Here is a 26804-nt window from a genome sequence, read left to right on the forward strand (position 1 = left end):
AGGGTTACCGTTGGAATTAGGGTTAGGGGTGTGTTTGGATTAGGGTTTCGGTTATAATTGGGGGGTTTCCACTGTTTAGACACATCAGGGGCTCTCCAAACGCGACATGGCGTCCGATCTCAATTCCAGCCAATTCTACGTTGAAAAAGTAAAATAGTGCTCCTTCCCTGGGGTATCAGCGTACTCAGGACAAATTGGACAACAACTTTTGGGGTCCAATTTCTCCTGTTACCCTTGGGAAAATACATAACTGGGGGCTAAAAAATAATTTTTGTGGGAAAAAAAAAAGATTTTTTTATTTTCACGGCTCTGCGTTATAAACTGTAGTGAAACACTTGGGGGCTCAAAGTTCTCACAACACATCTAGATAAGTTCGTGTGGGGGTCTAGTTTCCAATATGGGGTCACTTGTGGGAGGTTTCTACTGTTTAGGTACATTAGGGGCTCTGCAAACGCAATGTGACGCCTGCAGACCATTCCATCTAAGTCTGTATTCCAAATGGTGCTCCTTCCCTTCCGAGCCCTCCCATGCGCCCAAACGGTGGTTCCCCCCCACATATGGGGTATCAGCGCACTCAGGACAAATTGCACAACACCTTTTGGGGTCCAATTTCTCCTGTTATCCTTGGGAAAATACAAAACTGGGGGCTAAAAAATAATTTTTGTGGGAAAAAAATGTTTTATTTTTACGGCTCTGCATTATAAACTTCTGTGAAGCTCTTGGTGGGTCAAAGTGCTCACCACACATCTAGATAAGTTCCTTAGGGGGTCTACTTTCCAAAATGGTGTCACTTGTGGGGGGTTTCAATGTTTAGGCACATCAGTGGCTCTCCAAACGCAACATGGCGTCCCATCTCAATTCCTGTCAATTTTGCATTGAAAAGTCAAACGGCGCTCCTTCCCTTCCGAGCTCTCCCATGCGCCCAAACAGTGGTTTACCCCCACATATGGGGTATCAGCGTACTCAGGACAAATTGTACAACAACCTTTTGGTTCCAATTTTTTCTCTTACCATTGGGAAAATAAAAAATTGGGGGCAAAATATAATTTTTGTGAAAAAAATGATTTTTTATTTTTACGGTTCTGCATTATAAACTTCTGTGAAGCACTTGGTGGGTCAAAGTGCTCACCACACCACTAGATAAGTTCCTTAGGGGGTCTACTTTCCAAAATGGTGTCACTTGTGGGGGGTTTCAATGTTTAGGCACATCAGCGGCTCTTCAAACGCAACATGGCGTCCCATCTCAATTCCAGTCAATTTTGCATTGAAAAGTCAAATGGTGCTCCTTCGCTTCCAAGCTCTGTCATGCGCCCAAACATTGTTTTACCTCCACTTATGGGGTATCGTGGTACTCAGGACAAATTGTACAACAAGGTTTGGGGTCCATTTTCTCCTGTAACCCTTGGTAAAATAAAACAAATTGGAGCTGAAGTAAATTTTTTGTGAAACACCTGAAGAGATCCGGGACTTGCTGCAGGGAGGAAGGTAGGAGACCCCCGGAGCAACGCGATCACATTGCGCTGCTGCAGGGGTCTCAGGGAAGCCCGCAGGGAGCCCCCTCCCTGCACGATGCTTCCCTGCACCGCCGGCACATCGCGATCATGTTTGATCGCGATGTGCCGGGGGCTAATGTGCCGGGGGCGGACCGTGACCGCTCCTGGCACATAGTGCCGGATGTCAGCTGCGATAGATGGATAGATAGATAGATAGATAGATAGATAGATAGATAGATAGATAGATAGATAGATAGATGAGTAACTTACTTGTAAGGTGATATTTTGGTTTAAAACAACTGGAATTGTTTGTAACTACAGATGATTGAATCTTTTGAAAATTGCATTCTCCAGGTTCAATGATTTTTTTCCCCAAAATTAAATTGGTGGTGAATAAATTTGCAGCAAATTGCAGATACTCCAGTTCCCCTGAAAATATGTGTACTGTACACCACTCTAACGTCTCCTTAATACTGTATTCAACCTCTTTGAACCTCTATAAAATGTAATTGTCACTACATAAAATTTTTTATATGTGACAGGTGCTGCACAGTGCTGCTGATTAGGGTTGAGCGACTTTTACTTTTTTAGGATCGAGTCGGGTTTCGCGAAACCCGACTTTGTCAAAAGTCGGGTCAGGTGAAATCGGCCGATTATTGCGAAAGGTCGGGGATTGAACGAAACACGAAACCCAATGCAAGTCAATGGGGAATCAAAGTCGGCAGTGAGTGGAGGACAGGAAAAAACCTACAGTGCCCATTTTTATGCCAAAAACATGAATTCTTATTTCTTAAGCTTGTCAATCTTAATTTACTTTATAATAATTGTTAGGCATTGAAAACAGGGGGTCATTTGGCTAAAGTTGTGGGGGGTAGGGCTGGCTCAAGATTTTAGTGGGCCCAGGAAACGCGGACTATGTCACGGCGGTGGAGCAGGGAGAGGTAAGTATTGAAACTTTGCAAGTGCTGTGATCCCAAGCAAGCAGGGGGGGCCCACTCGTTCTCATTGGCACTGGCACAGGGCCCCTCAAAGTACGGCATTGTGTTTGATGGCCACCTGATGAAGGAACCTGCACTTTCATCTGCACCTTCCTCTTTGCCCCCGTGTAAGGTGGTATAGTATGCGGGAAGGGGAACCTGACTTTCAGCAGGGTCAGATTCTGGCTGTGTAGAGTGCAAGGAGAATGTAGTGGTCTGGATCAATATACCAGCAGACTCATGTAGCAGTGGCTGGCCAATGGGCAGGATGAAGAGGAAACACAGATATAGTCCCAAAGAATAAAGTAGGCTAAATGCAGTTCAAAATTGGTAACAGGACTAAACAGGCGGCATAGCTTTGTTCAGTGGCGAAAAAACTGTAATGAGTGCCAGACACAGTTAGTAAGCCCAAGTAATAAAGTGGGCCAAATGAAGTTCAAAATTGGTAACAGGAGTAAACAGGTGGCACAGCTTTGTTCAGTGGAGGAGAACAACAAGCAGTGGCAGACACCGTTAGTACGCCCAACCAAACCAGTAGCCCAAATGCAGTGTAATATCTGATATAGCCCGAAAGCCAGAAGATTGAAGCTCAGCTTTGTAAAGTGGAGGAGAACACCAAGCAGCTGCAGACACCATTAGTACGCCCAACCAAACCAGTAGCCCAAATTCAGTGTAATATGTGATGTAGGCTGAAAGCCTGAAGATTGAAGCTCAGCTTTGTAAAGTGGAGGAGAACACCAAGCAGCCGCAGACACCGCTAGTAGACCCAACCAAACAAGTAGGCCAAATGCAGTGTAATATTTGATATAGGCTGAAAGCCTGTAAATTTAAGATCACCTTTATTCTGTGGAGAACACCAAGCTGCGGCTCACACCATTTGTAGGCCCAACCAAAGAAGTAGGCCAAATGCAGTTAAATATCTGACACCGGATGAAAATTGAGGCTCAGCTTTGTTCAGTGGAGGACAACAGTAATGGGAGGCAGACACAGTTAGTAGGCCTTAATAAGTAAGTAGGCAAAATGCAGTTCAAAATAGGTAAGTGGAGTACACAGGCAGCATAGTAAAGCAGAGGACAGTTGTAATGTGTGGCACAGACAGACAGGCAGACAGAGGCTCAAAATAAAAAAAAGTAGGCTAATGTCAGTTCAAAATTTGTTTGAGTAGTACACAGGCGGCATAGCTTCGTAAAGCGGAGGATAGTTGTAATGTGTGGCACAGACAGACAGGCAGACAGAGGCCTAAAATAAAAAAAGTAGGCTAATGTCAGTTCAAAATTTGTTTGAGTAGTACACAGGCGGCATAGCTTCGTAAAGCGGAGAACAGTTGTAATGTGTGGCGCAGACAGACAGGCAGACAGAGGCCTAAAATAAAAAAGGAGGCTAATGTCAGTTCAAAATTTGTTTGAGTAGTACACAGGCAGCATACCTTCGTAATGCGGAGGACAGTTGTAATGTGTGGCACGGACAGACAGGCAGACAGAGGCCTAAAATAAAAAAAGGTGGCAAAATGCAGTTCCAAACTGCTACCAGGACTAACCCGGCGGCCTAGCTTGTTTCAGGGGGGAGAGTTGTAATGTGTGGCGCAGACAGACAGACAGACAGACAGAGGCCTAAAATAAAAAAAGGTGGCAAAATGCAGTTCCAAACTGCTATCAGGACTAACCGGCGACCTAGCTTGTTTCAGGGGGGGAGAGTTGTAATGTGTGGCGCAGACAGACAGACAGACAGAGGCCTAAAATAAAAAAAGGTGGCAAAATGCAGTTCCAAACTGCTACCAGGACTAACCCAGAGGCCTAGCTTGTTTCAAGGGGGGAGAGTTGTAATGTGTGGCGCAGACAGACAGACAGACAGAGGCCTAAAATAAAAAAAGGTGCAAAATGCAGTTCCAAACTGCTACTAGGACTAACCCGGCGGCCTAGCTTGTTTCGGGGGGGGAGAGTTGTAATGTGTGGCACAGACAGACAGAGGCCTAAAATAAGAAAAGGTGGCAAAATGAAGTTCAAAACTGCTAGCAGGACTAACCAGGCGGCCTTGCTTGTTTCAGGTAGGGAGAGTTGTAATGTGTGGCGCGGACAGACAGACAGACAGAGGCCTAAAATAAAAAAAGGTGGCAAAATGCAGTTCAAAACTGCCAGCAGGACTAACCAGGCGGCCTTGCTTGTTTCAGGGGGGAGAGTTGTAATGTGTGGTGCGGACAGACAGACAGACAGACAGAGGCCTAAAATAAAAAAGGTGGCTAAATGCAGTTCACAATTGGTAACAGGATTACTCAGGTGGCATAGCTTTGTTAAGCGGAGGACAACTGTTATAAGTTTCTGACAGTTAGTAGGCCTAAATACTATAGTTGGCTAAATGTCAGCCAATGAATTGGTCATAATAAATAAACTGGTGGCATTGCAAGGTACAGGGGTGGGCTCCTATGTAGAGTTGCAGACAGTGGTAGTTGGCGCAAAGCATTAAGGGGTCTAAATGGAGGGCAGGGCCCCTGTATAATTTAACTATCATCTATCATTGCAACAAACTTGTAATGGCAGTGCCATTTAAGGATTTAATAGCACAGACTACACAGTGGTGGGGCAGGTAAGTTTTGCAAGTGGTAGAGCACAGTTCAAGCTGGTGGGGAACACTCTCTCATGGGCGGCGGTACTGGCACAGGGCCCCTCATATTACGACGGTGTGTCTGACATTGCTTGTGCACCACCACCGTCAGAGACACTTCATTGTACTATGTGGGACCCTGTGCCAGTGCCATCGCCCAAGAGTGGGCACACACACCTGTCCAAGCAAACGGCACTCGCACGGGTGCTTGCGCCAAGTTTTGACCACGGACCTGTGGGGGGAGTCAGCCCATTTAGGGAGGTATAAAAAGGGTCTATGGTGGACATTCAGGACCTGCAAATGGCAGAATTGGAGCCGTCAGTAAGAGGAGGCCAAATACAAGCATTTTTTCAGGCAAGCTACGTGTCTTCAGGTGAAGGTGGGGCAAAATAATTCAAAATCCATGATTGGTTCATTTTAATGAAGGTTAGATCAGACGTGTCCTTTTTTCGGTCAGTATCGAACCAGCAGCACTGAAGACTCTTTCAGAGAGCACACTAGCAGCTGGGCAAGCGAGCTCCTGTAATGCATATTCTGCCAATTCGGTCCAGGTGTAGTAGTTTAGATGCCCAGTAATCAATGGGGAATGACCTGTGAGGGAGAACATCGATAATGGTGGAAAAAAAGTTGGTTACCATACTGGACAAATGCTGTCTCTTGTCACTTTGCATCGATGCAGCAGTACCTGTCGTGTCTGTGCTCATTGCAAAATCACTCCACAACCTGGTCATAAATCCCCTCTGTCCAACGCCACTTCGGCTTTGTGCACTTCTAACACCTCTGCCATGTTGCCCCCTACAGCTTGTGTGAGAACCATCAGCGCTGCTGTGTGCTGAGAATGCCAGAATCAGTCTACAAGAGTTGCTTGTTTGGTAGCCAATATTTGCTCAAGGTTATCATGTGGCATGATACTTTGTAATTTGCCTTTGTATCGTGGATCCAGGAGGCATGCTAACCAGTAATCGTCATCGGTCATCATTTTGATAATGCGGGGGTCCCGTTTTAGGATACGCAAGGCATACTCTGCCATGTGGGCCAAAGTTCCAGGTGTCAAATCACTGCTTGTGCTGGGTTGAGAAGCACTTTCTTGAAAATCTACATCTCTTGTAGCCCGCAAAAACCCTGTACCTGACCTTGCAATGCCACCAGTTTCTATTTCCCCCTGTGAAGCATCCTCCTCCCATAAGTATTCCGCCCCATCATCCTCCTCCTCCTCTTCATCCGCCACCTCGTCCAGGAAGGTTCCCTGAGCAGACAATGGCTGACTGTCATCAAGGCTTCCCTCCTCCTCGGCCACAGACGCATGCTCCTTGATGTGCATCAAACTTTGCATCAGCAGACGCATTAGTGGGATGCTCATGCTTATGATGGCGTCGTCCACACTGACCAGCTGTGTGCATTCCTCAAAACACTGAAGGACTTGACAGAGGTCTTGGAGCTTCGACCACTGCACACCAGACAACTCCATGTCTGCCATCCAACTGCCTGCCCGTGTATGTGTATCCTCCCACAAATAAATGACAGCACGCCTCTGTTCACACAGCCTCTGAAGCATGTGCAGTGTGGAGTTCCACCTTGTTGCCACATCGATTATTAGGCGGTGCTGGGGAAGATTCAGTGATCACTGATGGTTAAGCATAAGGCTGGAGTGTACGGCCGACTGGCGGATGTGGGAGCAAAGAAAGCGCACCTTCAGGAGCAGGGCTGGTAAATCTGGGTAATTCTTGAGGAAGCACTGCACCACCAGGTTCAATGTGTGAGCTTTCGCTTCTGCAGGAGGAGGAGCAAACGCCTACAGCAAACTGTTTCCTAGACCGTGGGCTAGGCAGAACTGTGCCAGTATTGTTGTCCCCTATGGACCCTGCATCCACCACATTAACTCAGTGTGCGTTAATGGACACATAACGTCTCTGGCCATGCCTACTGGTCCATGCATCAGTTGTGAGGTGCGCCTTTCTACTGACCGATTGCCTGAGTGCATGGACAATGTGTTCTTTGACATGTTGGTGTAGTGCTGGTATGGCTTTTCTCGCAAACAAGTGTTGACTGGGTAAGTCATAGCATGGTACTGCATAGGCCATCAGGGCTTTGAAAGCTTTGCTTTCAAACAAACGGTACGACATCATCTCTAATGAGATTAGTCGAGCAATGTAGCCATTCAAACCTTGTGTACGCGGATGAGAGGAAGAGTACTTTCTTTTCCTATCGAGAGTCTCCTTTAGGCTGAGCTGGACTGGAGAGCTGCATATGGTGGAACTAGCGGGGGTGGTATTGGACATGGCAGATTGAAAGAGGCTTGGCGATGGTATTCTTGATGTGGGCCTACCTACAGTGTTTCCAACCAAAAACCTTGAGATTCCCTGACTGCTTTGGCCTTGCGACAATACCTCTGCATTTGCTACTGGTGGTAACATAACCGGTGGGCTTCCAGGTAGGGAAGCAATGTTGCGTTGCTGACTAGCTTCAATATGAGCAGGTGCACCAACAGTATGGGATGTTCGGTAATTAGTCCATGCTTCCAAGTGTCTGCTGGTTAGATGTCTATGCATGCACGTTGTATTTAAATTTAGAACACTCTTCCCTCTGCTAAAGGTCTTGGAGCATTTCTTACAGATAACTTTTGACTGATCATTTGGATCTTGGTTAAAAAATTGCCACACTGCACTCTTCCTACTATGGGATACCTTTTCAGGCATCACATGCTGTGCTACTTTCACCGGATGGCCACGCTGTCCTAAAACTGTTTTTGTTTTTGGAAAACGTTTTTGGCCTGATACCGGTCTGCCAGATGACAGCTGTTGTGATGTTGATGGCTGTTGCGGATCATCCTCCTCCGCTTCAGAGCTACTGGCAGCGGCACACTCTTCCTGCAATGGCTGCCAATCTGGGTCAACAACTGGGTCATCTATCACCTCCTCTTCAATGTCATGCGCACCTTCCTCTGTGTCACCGTGTAAGGTGCTATAGCGTTTGGGACGGGACACCATAGTCTCATCAGGGTCAGATTCTGGCTCAGTACACTGCAAGGGCAATGTAGTGATCTGAGTCTATGGAACAGCATTATAATCTAGCTGTGGCTGTGCATCAGTGCACTCCACGTCCGATTCATCTTGTAATGGGCTGTTAACAATTTCCCGTTCTAACCCAGGCACGGTATGTGAAAAGAGCTCCATGGAGTAACCTGTAGTGTCGCCAGACGCATCCTTCACTTTTGGTTTGGGTGAAAGACACAAGGAAACGTCTTGTTCCTGACCGGGAGCATCCACTGATGCTTTTATATTTGGAACTTTCTGAAGAGGAGGCGAATGAGCTAGAGGCTGAGTCAGCAATGAAAGCCAAAACTTGTTCCTGCTGATCCGGCTTTAAAAGCCGTATTCCTACTCCCAGATAAGGGAGCCTTCGAGGCCTTCTGTAGCCAGACGATGATGCTGCCTCAACACCACCAGCCTTAGGTGCTATTGTGCTTTTGCCACTACCACCAGATGCACCACCACCACCATCAGTACCAGCTCGCAACCACCGCCCACGGCCTCTTCCATCTGACTTCCTCATTTTTGGGAAAAAACTAACCAAAATAACAACCGTTATATGGTACTGTAAAACAAGGTAGAAGGTGTATATAAACGTGTTGAGATTTTAAATCTCCCTTTTTTATGGGAGACTGGACAAAAAATCAGGCCCTGTGCAAGAAACAGCACAATGTAAGTGGCAGAAAGTGGCTTGCTGATATACAACAAACTAACAGGATAGAAGTATATCCAGGCTGTGAGAATTTCAATCTCCCTTTTTTTGTGTGCGACTGAACCACAACTTAGGCCCAGTGTATATAACAATGCTATCTAATTGGCAGAAAGTGGCTGGCTGATATACGACAAACTAACAGGACAGAGGTATATCCACTTTGTGAGAATTTAAATCTCCCTTTTTTGGGGGGAGACTTAACCAAAACTCAGGCCCAGTGTATAAAACAACACAATGTAAGTGGCAGAAAGTGGCTGGAAGATATGTGAAAAAATACAAGGACTGTAGTACAATTTCAATCTCCCTACAATGATCTCAGGAAAAGTATGGCAGCAATAAAAAGGACTGCTGCACACAAAAGTGTGGACAAATAAACAAGATAACTGTGCAGAAAGGAGCAACAGGATTTTTGCTTTTAAAAAAGCAGTTGGTTTGCACAGCAGCATGCAAACAGCAATGCCGCTATCAGGGAGCCTTATAAGGCAGCCTAATAAGCTACAGAGCTGATTCACAAAAAAATAGCCATCACTATCCCTACAAACAAATTGTGGTGTTGGACAGTGGAAATCGCTACAGCACAAGCAGTTTCAGGGGTTAATCTTCCCTCCCTAACTATATCCCTTCTTTTGATGAAGCTGCATCAACCTCTCCCTATGCTACGATCGGCAGAAATAAGATGGCGGTCAGCGTGCATGCCCCTTTATAGCCCCTGTGAAGCGGCAGAAAGCAAGACAATCACTGTCATGCACTTCTCTAAGATGGTGGGGACCGAGACCTATGTCATCACGCTGCCCACACTCTGCGTCCTCCTTCATTGGCTGAAAAATGTCGCTGAACGCGTCATACAAAACGCAACTATGGCGCGAAGATCGCCGACCTCATGGCCCCATCCCACACTAGGATCGGGTTGGGTTTCATGAAACCCGACTTTGCCGAAAGTCGGCGATGTTTGAATTTGTCCGATCCGTTTTGCTCAACCCTACTTGGGAGAAATGCGCACACATTTTTCTCATTTCAGCCCATTGAGCCATTAAATTCAAAGAGGAAAATCAATGAGAAATGTAAAGCCATACGCATGTCATATGGATGTCATACGAATGCTATACGGATACATAGGTGCGAGAAAATCGCATAATCACATTGCAAACACACAGATGACCATACGGAGAACATATGTGCGACTCTTGGCAGGGAGACTCGGACTGAATTTGCATATGTTTAGTGGGACCCCAGCCTAAATCTGCCTCTATACAAGTCCAGATATATTACAGTTGTGTGAAAAAGTGTTTGTGCCCTTCCTGATTACCCATTCTTTTGCATGTTTGTCAAACATAAATGTTTCAGATCTACAAACAAACAAATTTAAATATTAAATATTACACAAGTAAACACAAAATGCAGTTTTTAAATTAAGGTCTTTATTATTAAGGGAAAAAATTAATCCAAACCCTGTGTAAAATGGTTATTGGCTACTTTTAAAACATAAATTACATGTGGTTTATCATATCTTTGGGAACTGAATTCAAATTCCCTAACCACACCCAGGTCTGATTACTGCCACACCTGTTCTCAATCAAGAAATCACTTAAATAGGACCTGCCTGACAAAGTGAAGTAGACTGAAAGCTCTTCAAAAGCTAGACATCATGCTGCGATCAAAAGAAATTTTGGAACATATGAGAAACAAAGTAACTGAGATCTATTAGTCTGGAAAAGGTTATAACGCCATTTCTAAAGCTTTGGGACTCTAGCAACCACAGTGCGAGCCATTATCCTCAAATGGCAAAAATGTGGAACAGTGGTAAACCTTCCCAGGAGGGAAGGGGGAATTTTTTTTTCACTCCCGCAGCAGTAGTATGTCGTGTTATAGGATGAACTCCATAGACATACAGTGTGAAAAAAAAGTATTTAGTCAGCCACCAATTGTGCAAGGTCTCCCACTTAAAAAGATGAGGGAGGCCTCCTGTAATTGACATTGTAGGTAGACCAGAACCATGAGAGTCAAAATTGATAAAACAAATCCAGAAAATCATCTTGTCTGATTTGGCAACAATTATTTTTCAAATTATGGTGGAAAATAATATGCAAATTGCCTCTTCTGAGTAAAAGAGGACTTAAACTCTATAGCGCCACCTGTTGGAAGTAGCGATCCTACAAGTCACAATCAACCCTTTAACGAGTCGTGCAATATAACTTAGGATAAAAGCCAAATCGATATCCCAATTCGCAGACACGGTGTTTCGGGTTGTTGGCCCTCATCAGTGCGCAGCATGAGAACTGATTTGGCTAGGTGAGAGGCTCTGGACTGGGGTCTAAGGGGTATCGTTTCTTCTTATGGAGAGTGGGAAATAAGTATTTGGTCATTGACAAAAGTTCATCTCAATATTTTGTTATATATCCTTTGCTGGCAATGACCTTCATAAGGTTGGCACACACTGTTTGTGGTATATTGGCCCATTCCTCTATGCAGATCTCCTCTAGAGCAGTGATGTTTTGGGCCTGTCGCTGAGGAACACGGACTTTCAACTCCCTCCAAAGGTTTTCTATACGGTTGAGATCTGGAGACTGGCTAGGCCACTCCATGACCTTCATATGCTTCTTACAAAGCCACTCTTTTGTTGCCCTGGTGGTGTGCTTGGGATCATAATCATGCTGAAAGACCCATCCACGTTTCATCTTCAATGCCCTTGCTGATGGAAGGAGGTTTGCACTCAAAATCTCACAATACAATTGCCCCATTTATTCTTTCTTTTACACAGATCAGTCATTTTGGTCCCTTTTGAGGGAAATAGTCCCAAATCATGATGTTGCCACCCCCATGCTTCACAGTAGGTATGGTGTTCTTTGGATGCAACTTAGCATTCTGTCTCCTCCAAACACAACGAGTTTTGTTTCTACCAAACAGTTCTATTTTGGTTTTATCAGACCATATGACATTCTCCCAATACTCTTCTGGATAATCCAAATGCTCTCTAGCAAACTTCAGACGGGCCCAGACATGTACTTGCTTAAGCAGGGGGACATGTCTGGCACTGCAAGATCTGAGTCCCTGGCGGTGTAGTGTGTTACTGATGGTAGTCTTTGTTACGGTGGTCCCAGCTCTATGGAGGTCATTCACTAGGTTCCCCCGTGTGGTTCTGGGATTTTTGCTCACCGTTCTTGTAACATAGTAACATAGTTGAAGGAAGGAAGACTTTAAGTCTATCTAGCTCAACCCACAGCCTAACCTAATATGCCCTAACATGTTGATCCAGAGGAAGGCAAAAAAAACCATGTGGCAAAGAGTAAGCTCCACATTGGGGAAAAAAATTCCTTCCCAACTCCACATACGGCAATCAGACTAGTTCCCTGGATCAACGCCCTATCAAATTTCAAATTTAATATATATAACCTGAAACATTATACTTTTCAAGAAAGGCGTCAAGTCCCCTCTTAAATTTAAGTAATGAATCACTCATTACAACATCATATGGCAGAGAGTTCCATAGTCTCACTGCTCTTACAGTAAAGAACCTGCGTCTGTTGTGATCATTTTACCCCATGGGGTGAAATCTTGTGTGGATCCCCAGATCGAGGGAGATTATCAGTGGTCTTATATGTCTTCCATTTTCTTATTATTGCTCCCACAGTTGATTTCATCATACCAAGCTGCTTGCCTTTGCAGATTCAGTCTTCTCAGCCTGGTGCAGGGCTACAATTTTGTTTCTGGTGTCCTTCGACAGCTCTTTGGTCTTCACCATAGTGGAGTTTTGAGTGTGACTGTTTGAGGTTGTGGACAGGTGTCTTTTATACTAATAACAAGTTCAAACAGGTGCCATTACTACAGGTAATGAGTGGAGGACAGAGGAGCCTCTTAAAGAATAAGTTACTGGTCTGTGAGAGACAGAAATTGTGCATGTTTTTGGTGCCCAAATACTTATTTTCCACCATAATATGCAAAATAAATCTTGCCAAACCAGACAAGGTGATTTTCTGGATTTGTTTTCTCAATTTTGACTCTCATAGTTGTGGTCTACCTATGATGTCAATTCCCCACTGTATGTCTCCTTTCAACCATAACTATGAAAGAGAGTCCTGACTTTAGCAATTAAGGGCCAAGTCTGAATACTTTTGACTAGTGATATAGAAGGGTTAATGTTTTGCCTTTAATTTGCCTTTTTCCTTTAATTGCTAAAATGTGTTTAAAATGTGTTTAGTCGTGCAAGTAGTCTGGTTGTCTCCTCTTCAAGGATACCATACTTCTTATCATATATGTTTCCAACAGTCAGCAACAACATGTTCTGGGTACATGGGAAATAAAGTATGACCCTGGGTAACAGGGGGGGCTACATGAATTACATTCAGTTACATTTGTTGTAAATGGTATAAAATACTGCCTCTTGCTCCATTAGATCAGATAAAGTGATTTTGCTCACAAATGTGTGCAGTTTCCTTTTTCTCCAAGCGTACTTGTCAGTGAAGGGCGTAACCTCCTGATTTGGCCTCACTGGTGATCTGGTATATCTGACATTGGGTCGGAACGCAAACAGCTACAACCCTAGACATTTCATGGACAGTAGCTGAATTGAGACTTCTTTTCTGAATCAGAAGAAATGAGCATAGTTGCTCATTTGGCTGAGACAAGTTACAAGGAATAAGGATAAGGAATCTGTGTCCAGAGACACTAGTAATCTCTAACCGAAGTCAAGGCTAGAGGTACAAGGTGTGAAGTTCGAGCAGAGGCATTAGGCCAGAGGAGTGAGGCTGGAGGCAAGGCATGAGGCAAAAAGTCAGAGGCATGAGACTCAAAGCCATATGTACAAGGCACGAGGGACAAGTAATGAGGCAAAAGTAATGGGACACAATGCCAGAGGCACAAGGTATGATGCCAGAAGCACAAACACAAGGTATGAATCCAGAAGCATAAGGCATGAGGCACGAAGCCAGAGGCACAAGGCACAAAGTCAGAGTCACAAGGCAGAAGGCACAAAGCCAGAGGCACAAGCCATCAGACAAAAAGCCAGATGCACAAGGTGCGAGACCGGAGGTTGTGAGACACAAGAGGCACAAGGCTCGGAGGGACATGGAGGCACTATGAGGCACAAGTTGACCCATGTGAGCGTCTGAAAAACGTAGTGGCTGCATCTTTTATTGGAAGTGTGATTATTATGTCTTCATTCTGTGTTGTGGAGTTTGATTTTAACAATGTTTTCATTAACAGTTACCTTTTTATCCTAACGTGGAGCTTGATGCAACCTTCTTTCTCTGGGATAACTCACGTTAGTCAAAATGGATTTCCATGTTCCAAGCATATGTGAACTGCATTGAATCAGCTGGCTGCAAAATTTGCAATATAAAGGTGGCAGAAGGTAGCAAATTATGGAGGGTGTTGGCAAAACTCCTCAACCTGGGTATGAAAATGTCCCTTTTTAGCAACACTTGGTGATAATAGGTTGAACCTCTCCATCCATCTTCTTCCAGCATGAGATAGTACTCTCCAAACTGACAACAAAGTAACTAGGAAAACAGGAGCAGAATCCATAAGAAGAAAAGACAAATCTTCAAAAAATGTGTCTGTGAGGGTAAAACATTCAAAATAGAATGGGTGCATTAAAAGGAGTCTCCGCATTTGAAATACAAAGTGATTATACTTTTGATAAGTATAGTCACCCTACATGTTGCCCTTATTTTGCCCCCTGCTTCATCCTACCAGAGTTTCCTGCATGAAAAATTGATGCTACGGTGGCATGTCTGTGGCAGTGATAAATCTGAACCACATTTGTACCGCACAGGGAAGGCAGGTGAGGCATATATCATGTATGTTACATACAATCAGAAAAGAACACAGGTTTTAGTAGATTTGGCAGCAGCGTAATAACAAAGGGCACAAAGTAGATTGACTATTCTTGAGAATCGTATGGTCACTTTTGAAAGACCTAGGAAGCCATAAAAAATTGATACATAAAATATAACTTTTTATTACAAAAAAAAATCAAATTTATTGGTGGTAAGTTTTATACCACTTTGAGGTAATTTTTAATCATTCACTGCATGCTATTAGTAGAAAGAGGATTCTACAATTACAACAATAAACCTGAAATTCGTAATGGGTAATCTTATAGTTATTTTAATATTCAGTCCTTTGGTATAGTCACTGATTTGCTGCACATTTGTGCTAAGAAATCCCTTGAGGACAAGCCATTGGGGATCAGGACAATTATTAATTAATTAATGTGTTTTCCACATATATGTGATGCATCTGTGTATAGCTTATATATATAAGCAGTGATTTGTCATCATCACTTTTCTATCATTTTAGATTTGCTGGATCACACAGTTTATTATCAGCTTTTATACCAACTTCACTAGTCTGTAATTCATATTCCTGAAATCTAAGACATGTGATTTTCAGCAACCACTAAACTATTACTAATAATTCAATGCATATATATTTATCTTGACAAAAGTTTATTTTCATGGCATAAAGTTATTATGTGCATATTCCAGAGATGAGCTCATTTTTGGAATGATATATTAGAATAAGCGATTTGCATCTGATACATAATAGATCTGGACTTTAACTAACTAGCCAAATTTCTCAAATGACTAAGCAATTAAATATTCAACATATTTGTCATTTAATGACATTTTGATAAAAGCCTCTACTCATGGATAACTCCACTACATTTAGTGTCTTCTACTTGAGTGCCTTTGCCAACAGTGTGAAACCTAAAATTTTGTTATTCACTGTCTTCTTGATTATTTATCTGTTAACACTAATAGGCAACGTGATCATTATTATTCTCACCAAAATGGATCATCATCTTCATACACCAATGTACTTCCTTCTTCAAAATCTTTCTTATTTGGACATTTGCTATACTTCTACAACACTGCCACAGATGCTTGTCAATTTGTTAATAGAGCGTTTAGCCATTTCTCTACCTGCTTGTATTTTCCAGCTTTTTATTTTCCTCTCGTTAGCAGCCTCTGAGTCTTCCTTACTGGCCACAATGGCTTATGATCGATACGTTGCTATATGTAATCCATTGAGATATTCAGTCATCATGAGTAAAGAAGCTTGTCTCCAGATGGTTGCTGGGACTTTGGTTATTGGGGGCATTTATGGAGCAATTCATACTGCAAATACTTTCAGATTACCTTTTTGTGGTTCTAATGTTCTCAATCATTACTTTTGTGATATTCCCCCATTGTTGAAAATCTCCTGTATCAACACATTTGCTAATGAAGTTACCGTTATTGTTGTGGGGGGCTTTCTAATGCTTGGCTGCTTCTTGTTAATTTGTGGCTCCTATCTGCACATTCTAATTTCAGTCTTGAACATTCCTAAAGGACATGGGAGAAGCAAACCTTTTTCTACATGTATATCCCACCTTATTGTTGTATTGCTTTTTTATGGAAGTGGTAGCTTCATGTATATGCGTCCAAAATCAAATCTTTTGGCTGATAAGGAATGGCTTCTGTCACTATTCTACACCTGTATTACTCCTCTCTTAAATCCCCTCATATACAGCTTACGAAACAAAGAAATCCAAAGAGCATTTGCAAAACTTGTTAAGGGAGTATTGGGGAAAAGACAATATTAGATAGTGGTCTCCAGCCACAATGTCAGTGTTTGTGTTTTAATATTAAAAGAGTATATTTTTATTACATTAGATTACCATTTTCCTTACAGAATAATCAACATTGAATGTTTTATTTTTTTTTTCCTGAAGTTATATTAAAGTTGAACCGCACTCAGATGTTTTCTTGTTGGTGTTGGCCAGAAGCTAGCTTATTGCAAAACAAAACTACTCGTGCGCTTCTCAAATAGTGTATGACAGTTTTTAATATCCATATCAATTGTGTTGCAGATTTCAGCTTTCAGCAGAATCATTCAGCACTTGGAAATTGTGAGGAAATGAATTGTTTTCTTGGGACATACAGCAACTATTACCGTATGTTCTTTATCCTTATTATTGAGGAAAGAACTGACACAAACAAACCACTGAGAGGTCATATAGTACAGATAGGTACTAGTACACATCTGGTGAACTCATGTGTATTAGACTGGGGTACAAAAGATCCACTAGAGGAAATGACTCTGAGGGATCACGTTCCATGTGTAGCAAATGTTCAATCTTAGGCTGGTTTCACACTTGCATACGTGAGGGCTGCGTAGTTCCTCCATTAAGCCCCGCCCATTGCCACACCTCTTCCATTCTGCTCCGCCTATGTCAGCATGCATCATGCATTCCTGGGTACGCAGGCCATGGGAAAATATGCGGTTGCCTCCACATGCGTTGTTTTGGCGCTGCGCTGACCACAACAAAATGCAACATTTTGCATGGGTTGCTTGATTTCGTCTTCTTATTTTGAAAAGTTTGTTTGGTTGAATGGGTAGTGAGGGAGGAATCCGGCTTGGATTCAGTTTTACACTATTTGGATGATTTTTTTGTGTCTTCAGCCGGCTGGGTCCGCTGTTTGTTCCTTGCTGCTTCAGACGGTTGAACAGTTAGCTTCTCATTTTAGTATTCCATTGGCCCTGGAGAAGATGAAGGGTCCCTCAATGGTTTTGAAATTTTTAGGAATTGAATTGGATTCAGTTAAGATGGAATGCTGCTTGCCAGAGGACAAGTTGTTAGTTTTTAATTCTTTTGTGTGGAGGAGGCTTTGAGGGCAAAAAAATGTACCTGCGCCAATTGCAATCTCTTTTGGGTAAGCTAAATTTTGAATGCAGAATTTTGGCCATGGGATGAGTTTTTTTACAGCGTTTAGCTCAGGTGACGGCTGGCATTACACATCCATTGTAAGACACATCCGTTGCGTCACAGGGCCGCGGTACCGCACATAGAGCGCAAGTAATCACAGAACTCTATCCCAGGACACAGGATTAGAGATCGTGTAGACCTCTTGCGCTCGACACCACAATAGAGGTATCAGAGTAACAGGAAAGGTAACTTATATGCACAAGAGTGCATGCTGTGCCACTCTGACAGATGCCACTAACCACCCAGACTTGGGAAAGGAAAGCGCTCTAATAGCGCACGGCGCCGCACTGGCGGTCACAGCAATTAGACGCTGTTTGATGTGTTTTTGTGCTGATAGCTCAGCCGGGCACTTCTGCGGCTGGAGAAGAATGGGAGACTGCAGTGGAGATGGTTCGAGATTCCCCCTGTGCAGAGGCAGGAACTCGACACCTAACACGCTGTTTGGGGCAGCCTTTGTTTTGGAATTCTTTAGTGCGTTTAGGGTCAGGGAGCTCGTGAGCAAGAATGTTAAATGTCATGGTGGGCTGTTAGTACAGGATATAGTGTGCTCAGAGGAGGCTGTACGGTGCTATCTGAGGTTGTCAAAGACTGATACAGCTGGTAGGGGTTGTTTGGTTGAATTGTGGGGAATGGTCGGCTTGTTTGAATGCCTGGTGAGATGGGTTTCTTTGTTCTTGGAGGTGAGAGGCCCTGCACTGGGTTCCTTTTTGGTGCATCAGGATGGCCCTGTGTTTTCGGTGTCTCAGTTTATTTCCATTTTTAGGCGAGGTCTGGCTCATTGTGGTTTGAATGGTTTAAAATTTTGTTCTCATTCATTTTGGATTGGAGCGGCAACGGAGGCTGCTCAGTGGGTTTTGGGGGTTAAAGCTGTTAGGACTGGCGGAACGCACCAAGTTTAAGATGTAATAGTATTAGGTGCGTTCGCAGTCCGAGGTCCACCGTGCAGGTGAAAACCCTGCTGCTAGTAGAGACGGATGATATGGCGGTACAATGTGAATACACACATGGGTTAACTTCACCGTGTGTGAAGGAAACGAACCCTGTTGTGTCACAGGTCCGCGGTACCGCACCAAGAGCGTAAGCAAGGAGTCTCAGAACTCAATCCCAAGACTCAGGATTTGAGTTCATAAAGACCTCATGCACTCAAAACCGCTACTGGGGTGTCAGAGAGAAAAAAATAATAGTATTTAGGAAGCACGAGAGTGCGTGCAGTGCCGCACTGGCGGACGCCACTAACCACCCAGGCTTGGGTTAGGAAAGTGCAGAGAAAGCGCACGGCGCCGCACTGGCGGTCACAGCAATTAGACGCTGTAATGTGTGTAACGTGCTGATGGCTTGGTCGGGTGCTCGATAGCTTCCATCATTCACGAACAGTCAACAACACAAGGAATGGGAATGATTTAGGAGCTTTCATCCATTGACATACATCCATCTACACACACACATTATCAAGTCAATACTAGCGCATGGCTGTGCGGCCATGCGAGCCTTAAATAGTTACAGCACGTTTAGGACCTTCAAAGAAGGACCAATGGAGTTGCTGCAGTACCTGAGCATGTGACCCCAGATCTCCACTGAGAGATCTTGCCCTGGGCATGCTCAGAGTGCAAAGCGGGACTTAGTCCTAGCACCTACAAGGACCTTCCAAGAAGGACCAATGACCTAGCTGCAGTATCAGATCATGTGACCCTTGATCTCCACTGAGAGATCTTACTCTGGGCATGTTCAGAACATGAAAAGCAGGACTTAGTCCCAGAAGCGTCTGCTCGCCGCTGCCCAGCACAGACTTCAATGGCAGAAACAGGAAATGCAGCAGTAACTCTTAGCACAGTCAGACTGAGCGAGATGCTGGGATCGACGTCTCCACTGAGCAGGTTCCACTGCGACAGGAGAAGAATGGCAGACCGCAGTGGAAATGGCCCAAGATTCCCCTTGTGCAGAGGCAGGAACTCGACCCCTAACATTACCCCCCCTCCTAAGGCCCCCCTCCTTGGGCCTCGCTACGTTTGAAGGCAGCAATGAGCTGCGGAGCCTGGATGTGCTCAACAGGCTCCCGGAACCTGTCCTCAGGCCCAAAACCCTTCCAATCCACCAGATAGAATTTTTTACCACGTACCACCTTGCACCCCAAAATAGCGTTCACCTCGTAATCATCGGTAGACAAACCCGATGTCCCGGCAGATGACTCAGAAAACTGGGACATGTATACGGGTTTCAAGAGGGACACATGAAAGGTGTCGGTGATACCCAAGCGTGGAGGAAGGGCCAGACTGTAGACCACAGGGTTAACCTGTTTGAGGACCTTGAAAGGACCTAAGTAGCGAGGCGCAAACTTAGTATACTCCACTCGCAGCCTGATGTTACGGGCGGAGAGCCACACCAATTCGCCAGGAGCAAAAGTCGGAGCGGGGCGCCAATGTACATTGGCGGAGGACCTCATTCTCTCCTTGGAAGCCTGAATGGCATCCTGAGTGCGATCCCAAATGTCCCGTGCCTCCACAACCCAGTCTGCCACCCTGGAATCGGCGGAAGACACGGGCATGGGCACAGGTACCCGCGGATGCTGACCATAGTTAAGGAGGAATGAAGTCTGTCCAGTGGAGTCGGCTACAGCGTTGTTCAGAGCAAACTCCGCCCACGATAGCAAAGATGCCCAGTCATCTTGCCTAGCAGAGACAAAATGTCGCAGATATGTGACCAAGGTCTGGTTGGCTCTCTCTACCAACCCATTCGTTTCGGGATGATAGGCAGAAGAGAGATTTAACTCAATCCTGAGAAGATGACAGAGCTCTCTCCAGATCCGAGACGCAAACTGGGGACCCCGGTCACTGACAGTTTTGTCCGGCATACTGTGAAGGCGGAAGATATGTCTAATAAACAACGTTGCCTAGGCCCGTGCAGAAGGTAGCCGAGGAAGCGGCATCAAATGCACCATTTTAGAAAAATGGTCGGTGATTACCCAAATGACGGTACAGCCACGAGACTTTGGCAAACAAACCACAAAGTCCACCCCGACCATCTCCCAGGGCCTGTCTGCCACCGGCAGAGGTTAAAACAAACCAGCTGGCCGTTGTCGAGGAGACTTATTTTTGGTGCAGGAGACAGACGCCAGAACGTAATCTCTGATATCTCGGAGCATATACGGCCACCAGTACGTCCTCGCCAGCAGCTCAGATGTCCTTTTTGTCCCAAAGTGTCCACTCACCCTGGAGGAATGAGCCCAAGAGAGAAACTCCGGTCGCAGATTGGTGGGAACAAAAGTCTTGCCCGAAAGCACTGACTCTAGCGAAACCGGAGCTACGGTTCTCAGACTCTCCGAAGGGACAATAAGCTGAGGCTCCTCTTCCTCCTCCTCAGTTGACACAAGGGAGTGAGAGAGAGCGTCAGCACAAATATTCTTCTCCCCGGCGAGATAATGGAGAGTGAAATGGAACTGGGAGAAGAATAAGGACCATCTGGCCTGACGAGAATTCAGCCGCTGGGCTGTATGCAAATAGACCAAATTTTTGTGGTCCGTGAAGACTTGGAAGGGAAACCGAGCACCTTCCAGAAGATGTCTCCACTCCGAAAAGGCCAACTTCATCGCTTGCAACTCCCTATCCCCGATGGAGTAATTTCTCTTCGCTGGTGTGAAGGTCTTTGAGAAGAAGAAGCATGGATGCTTCCGACCTTGAGCATCTTTTTGATAGAGGACTGCTCCAGCACCAATGGATGAGGCATCCACCTCCATTAGGAATGGCTTATCCACATCGGGACGATGTAAGATGGAAACGCTAGCAAAATGAGACTTTATAGAAGTGAAGGCCTTGGAGACCTCTTCTGACCACAATTTGGGATTCGCTCCCTTCTTGGTGAGGGCTACCAAGGGAGCTACCAGAGTTGAGAAGTGGGGAATGAACTGGCGGTAATAATTAATGAACCCCATAAAGCGCTGCACCGCCTTAAGAGAATGGATCTCTTGCCAGTCCATCACAGCCTGTAGTTTGGCAGGATCCATAGCCAGTCCCTGGGCGGAGATGATATAGCCCAGGAAAGGTAAAGACTCCTGCTCAAACATACACTTCTCCAACTTTGCATAAAGAGAGATTGCCCGTAGGAGGTCGAAGACTCTGCCAACATCTCTCCGGTGGGAGTCAATATCTGGAGAAAAGATGAGAATATCATCCAGATAGACTACGACCGAGGTGGAAAGTATATCCCGGAAGATGTCATTGACAAAGTCTTGGAAAACAGCTGGGGCATTACAGAGCCCTAAGGGCATCACCAGATACTCATAGTGCCCACCTCTGGTGTTAAACGCCGTTTTCCATTTGTCCCCCTCACGGATGCGAATCAGGTTGTAAACACCCCGCAGATCTAGTTTAGTAAACACCCTTGCTCCCTGAAGCCTATCGAAGAGCTCAGATATCAAGGGCAAAGGATACTTATTCTTAACGGTGATAGCGTTAAGGCCCCTGTAGTCTATGCATAGACATAGTTCCCCATTCTTCTTCTGCACGAAAAAGAACCCTGCCCCAGCAGGTGACACTGACTTCCTGATGAACCCTCTTGCCAGATTCTCTTGAATATATTGAGACATTGCCTCCGTCTCAGGGAGAGATAACAGATAGACTCGACCCCGGGGAAGCTCAGCACCAGGCAAGAGATCAATACGACAGTCATAGGGGCGATGGGGCGGAAGGGTCTCCGGCACCTTTTTGGAGAACACATCTGCATAAGACCAATATTGCTTGGGGAGAGAGGATAGATCTGCGGGTACCTCTGTAGTAGCAACCTGAACGCACTCCCTCTGACACCTACCCCCACAAGATTCACCCCATCCCAGAATTCTGCCTGAGGACCACTCAATACAAGGAGAGTGGTACCGTAGCCAAGGCATCCCCAGCAGGACCTCATCAATTCCCTCAGGAATGACGAGCAGAGATATAATCTCCTGATGGGATGGCGACATGGACAGAGTAAAAGGGATGGTCTGGTGTGTTATCTGTGAGGGCAGTGTCGACCCATTCACCACTCATTCTGTTACTGGTTGAGGTAGCATAACCAGGGGTATTGCGTGACGTTAGGCGAAGGCAGAAGACATAAAATTGCCCTCCACCCCAGAATCCACGCAGAGCTCTACCGAGTGGGAGGATGAGCCTAACGTTATTTTCCCCTTACAGGACAATTTGGAGGCAAACGTCGCCGTGTCTAGTGTACCTCCACCCACTACCACTAGACGCTGACGTTTCCTCGACCGCTGGGGACTAGGGTTGAGTGACCTTGACTTTTTTAGAGTCGAGTCGGGTTTCGCAAAACCCGACTATCTCAAAAGTCGGATCGAGTGAAATCGGCCAATTATGTCGTAAAGTTGGGATCGACCGAAACACGAAACCCAATGCAAGTCAATGGGGCAGCATAGTCGGCAGTGAGTGGGGGCCAGTAAAACACCTAGAGTGCCCATTTTAATGGCAAAAACATCCATTCTTCTTAATGAAGCTTATCAATCTTAATTTCCCTTACAATAATAGATAGGCATTGGAAATTGGGGGTCATTTGGCTAAAGTTGTTGGGGGTAGGGCTGGTTCAAGTATTTTGTGGGCCCAGGAAATCTGGACCACGTTACGGCAGTGGAGCAGGGCGAGGTAAGTATTTAAACTTTGCAAGTGCTGTGATCCTGAGCAAGCAGGGGGGGCCCACTCGTTGGCATTGGCACTGGCACAGGGCCCCTCAAAGTACGGCGGTGTGTTTGCACGGCTGGGGCGTCTCCCACCGGCAGCGACACTTTTGCGTACTATGAGGGGCCCTGTGCCAGTGACGTCGCCAACGAGTATGCCCCCCCACCTGATGATGGAACTTGCACTTTCATCTTCACCTTCCTCTTTGTCCCCTTGTAAGGTGGTATAGTATGTGGGAAGGGGAACCTGAATTTCAGCAGGGTCAGATTCTGGCTGTGTAGCGTGCAAGGGGAATGTAGTGGTCTGGGGCAATGTACCAGCAGACTCATCTATCACTGGCTGGGCAATGGGCAGGATGAGGAGGAAACACAGATATAGGCCCAAGAATAAAGTGGGCTAAATGCAGTTCAAAATTGGTAACAGGACTAACCAGGGGGCATTGCTTTGTTCAGTGGAGGACAACTGTAATGAGAGGCTAACACAGTGAGTAGGCCCAAATCAGTAAGTAGGCTAAATGCAGTTCAAAATTGGAAACAGAAGTAAACAGGCGGCACTGGTTTGTTCAGTGGAGAACAGCAAGGAGCGGCAGACACCGTTAGTAGGGCCAACAAAACATGTAGGCCAAATGCATTGTTATTACAAAATTTAACGAGAGCCTCAAAATTGAAGCTGAGGAAAGGCAACCTGGAGAACACCTTGGAGAGGCAGACACTATTTCTAGAACCCAACCAAACAAGTAGACCCACTGCAGTTTTTAAATTAAATAACTCTTCAATGAGAGCCTGAAAATTGAAGCTCAGGAAATGCTACCAGGAGAACACCTTGGAGCCGCAGGCACCGTTAGTAGGCCCTACCGAAGTAGTAGCCCCAATGCAGTTTTCAATTTCCTATAGGCTGAAAACCAGACAATTGACGCTCAGCTTTTTTCAGAGGAGGACGGCTGTATTGAGTGGTGCAGACAGACACAGGTAGTAGGCCTTAAGCAAAAAATTTGGCTCAATGCAGTTTAAAAAAGGTTACAGGGGTACACAGGCAGCATCGGTGTGGTCAGCGGAGGACAATTTGAATTAGGGACTGCAGACAGACTTAGTAGGCTGTCCCCAGTGGGCCATGCATCCACCACATTAACCCAGTGCGCCGTAATGGACACGTAACCTTCCGTGGACATGCCAACTGGTCCATGCGTCTGTTGTCAGGTGCACCTTTCTACTCTTAGATTGCCTCAGTGCATGGACAATGCGGACTTTTACATGCTGGTGGAGGGCTGGGATGACTTTTCTCGCAAAAGAAGTGTCGACTGGGTAGCTTGTACCGTGGTACAGCGTAGTTCATCTGGGCTTTATAAATATAAAATAAAGAAAAAAAGTAGGCTCTATGCACTTTCAACTAGGTTCCAGGGGTACACGGCCAGCATTGGTCTGGTCAGTGGAGGACAATTTCAATTATGGACCGCAGACAGACTTAGTACACCTACAATTAAAAAAAGGATGCTCTATGCAATTTAAAATAGGTTCCAGGGGTACACGGCCAGCATTGGTCTGGTCAGTGGAGGACTATTGGAAGGAGGGACCGCAGACAGGCTTAGTAGGCCTAACATAAGAAAAGTAGGCTGTAGGCACTTTAAAATAGGTTCCAGGGGTACACGGGCAGCAGTGGTGTGGTCAGTGAAGGACAATTTCTATTATGGAACGCAGACAGACTTAGTAGGCCTAACATAACAAAAGTAGGCTCTATGTACTTGGAATTATATTGCAGGGGTACACAGGCAGCATTGGTGTTGTCAGCGGAGGCCAATTGTAAGGAGTGTCTGACAGTTAGTACTCCCAAAAAATAAATAGATGTTAATGTCTCGCAATACAACAAAAACAAAAAACAAAAGGGTGGCATACTTAGGTACAGGGGTGGGCTCCTCTGCTGAGTTTCAGACCTAGTAATTTGGCGCTAAGTATTTACTGGTCTAAATATAAGACACTGCCCCTGACTATTTTAAGTAGCATCATACATGTCAACACATTGGTATTGTCAGTGCCAGGCATTGAAGGATGTCAGCGCATAGACTACATTGGTGGAGCTGTGAGAGATAATTTTGCAAATCGTAGAGCACTGTTTGAGCTGGGGGGGAACTGTCTTGTGGCCGGCGGTACAGGCCCAGGGCCCCTCATGTTACAACGGTGTGTCTGACGTTGGTTGCGCATCACCACCGTCAGAGACACTTTATTGTACTATGAGGGACCCAGTGGCAGTGCCGTCGACCAAAAGCGTGCACACCCACCTCTTCAGACAAACGGCACTCTCACGGGTGCTTGCGCCAAGTGGCGAGACCACGGCCCCGTGGGGGGAGTTTGCCCATTTAGGGAGGTGTAATCATGTCGTATGCTGGACAAACAGCTGCTGCAAATTACGAGATTAGAAAACTCAGTCAGACCAGTCCACAAGCAAGACCTTTTCATAGGAAAGCTAGGTGTCAGCCGGGAAAGGTGGGGCAAAATAATTCAAAATCCAGGAGTGGTTCATTTTATTGAAGGTTAGATCATCTACATTTTGGGTAGCCAGACGAGTCCTTTTTTCGGTTAATATTGAACAAGCAGCACTGAATACTCTTTCTGATAGCACACTAGCTGCTGGGCAAGCAAGCTCCTGCAATGCATATTCTGCCAATTCTCGCCAGGTGTCTAATTTGGATGCCCAGTAATCAAATGGGAATGACGGTTGAGGGAGAACATCGATAAGGGATGAAAAATAGTTAGTAACCATACTAGACAAATGTTGTCTCCTGTCACTTTGAATTGATGCTGCAGTACCTGTCCTGTCTGCGGTCATAGCAAAATCACTCCACAACCTGGTCAGAAAACCCCTCTGTCCAACGCCACTTCTGATTTGTGCACCTCTAACACCTCTGGTCTGCTGCCCCCTGCAGCTCGTGTGAGAACCATCACCAGCGCTGTGTGCTGGGAATGCCTGAATCAAACGGTCAACAAGAGTTGATTGTTTGGTTGCTAATATTTGTTCCAGGTTCTCATGTGGCATAATATTTTGCAATTTGCCTTTATAGCGAGGATCAAGGAGGCAGGCCAACCAGTAATCGTCATCGGTCATCATTTTAATAATGCGTGGGTCCCTTTTGAGGATACGTAAGGCATAATCTGCCATGTGGGCCAAAGTTCCAGTTGTCAAATCTGCGGTTGTGCTGGGTTGAGGGGCAGTTACAGGCAAATCTACGTCACTTGTGTCCCTCAAAAAACCAGAACCCGGCCTTGCCACGCCACCAATTTCCATTGGCCCCGGAGAAGCTTCCTCATTAAAAAAATACTCATCCCCATCATCCTCCTCGTCCTCCTCCTCCTGTTCTCTCGCTACCTCGTCCTGTACACTGCCCTGACCAGACAATGGCTGACTGTCATCAAGGCTTTCCTCTTCCTCTGCTGCAGACGCCTGCTCCTTTATGTGCGTCAAACTTTGCATCAGCAGACGCATTAGGGGGATGCTCATGCGTATTATGGCGTTGTCTGCACTAACCAGCTGTGTGCATTCCTCAAAACACTGAAGGACTTGACACATGTCTTGTACCTTCGACCACTGCACACCTGAC

The 26804-nt window shown here is 45.5% G+C and overlaps 1 protein-coding gene across 1 annotated transcript; it reads left to right on the forward strand.

Moving 5' to 3' along the window:
- Positions 1 to 15455: 15455 nt before the first annotated feature.
- LOC138665822 (olfactory receptor 5V1-like) lies at positions 15456 to 16394 on the forward strand. The gene has a single exon (XM_069753734.1). It carries the CDS (start codon positions 15456 to 15458, stop codon positions 16392 to 16394), a length of 939 nt encoding a protein of 312 aa, XP_069609835.1.
- The last annotated feature ends 10410 nt before the right edge of the window (positions 16395 to 26804 follow it).

Source organism: Ranitomeya imitator, chromosome 1 (assembly GCF_032444005.1).
Source record: "Ranitomeya imitator isolate aRanImi1 chromosome 1, aRanImi1.pri, whole genome shotgun sequence".
Lineage (NCBI taxonomy): Eukaryota > Metazoa > Chordata > Amphibia > Anura > Dendrobatidae > Ranitomeya > Ranitomeya imitator.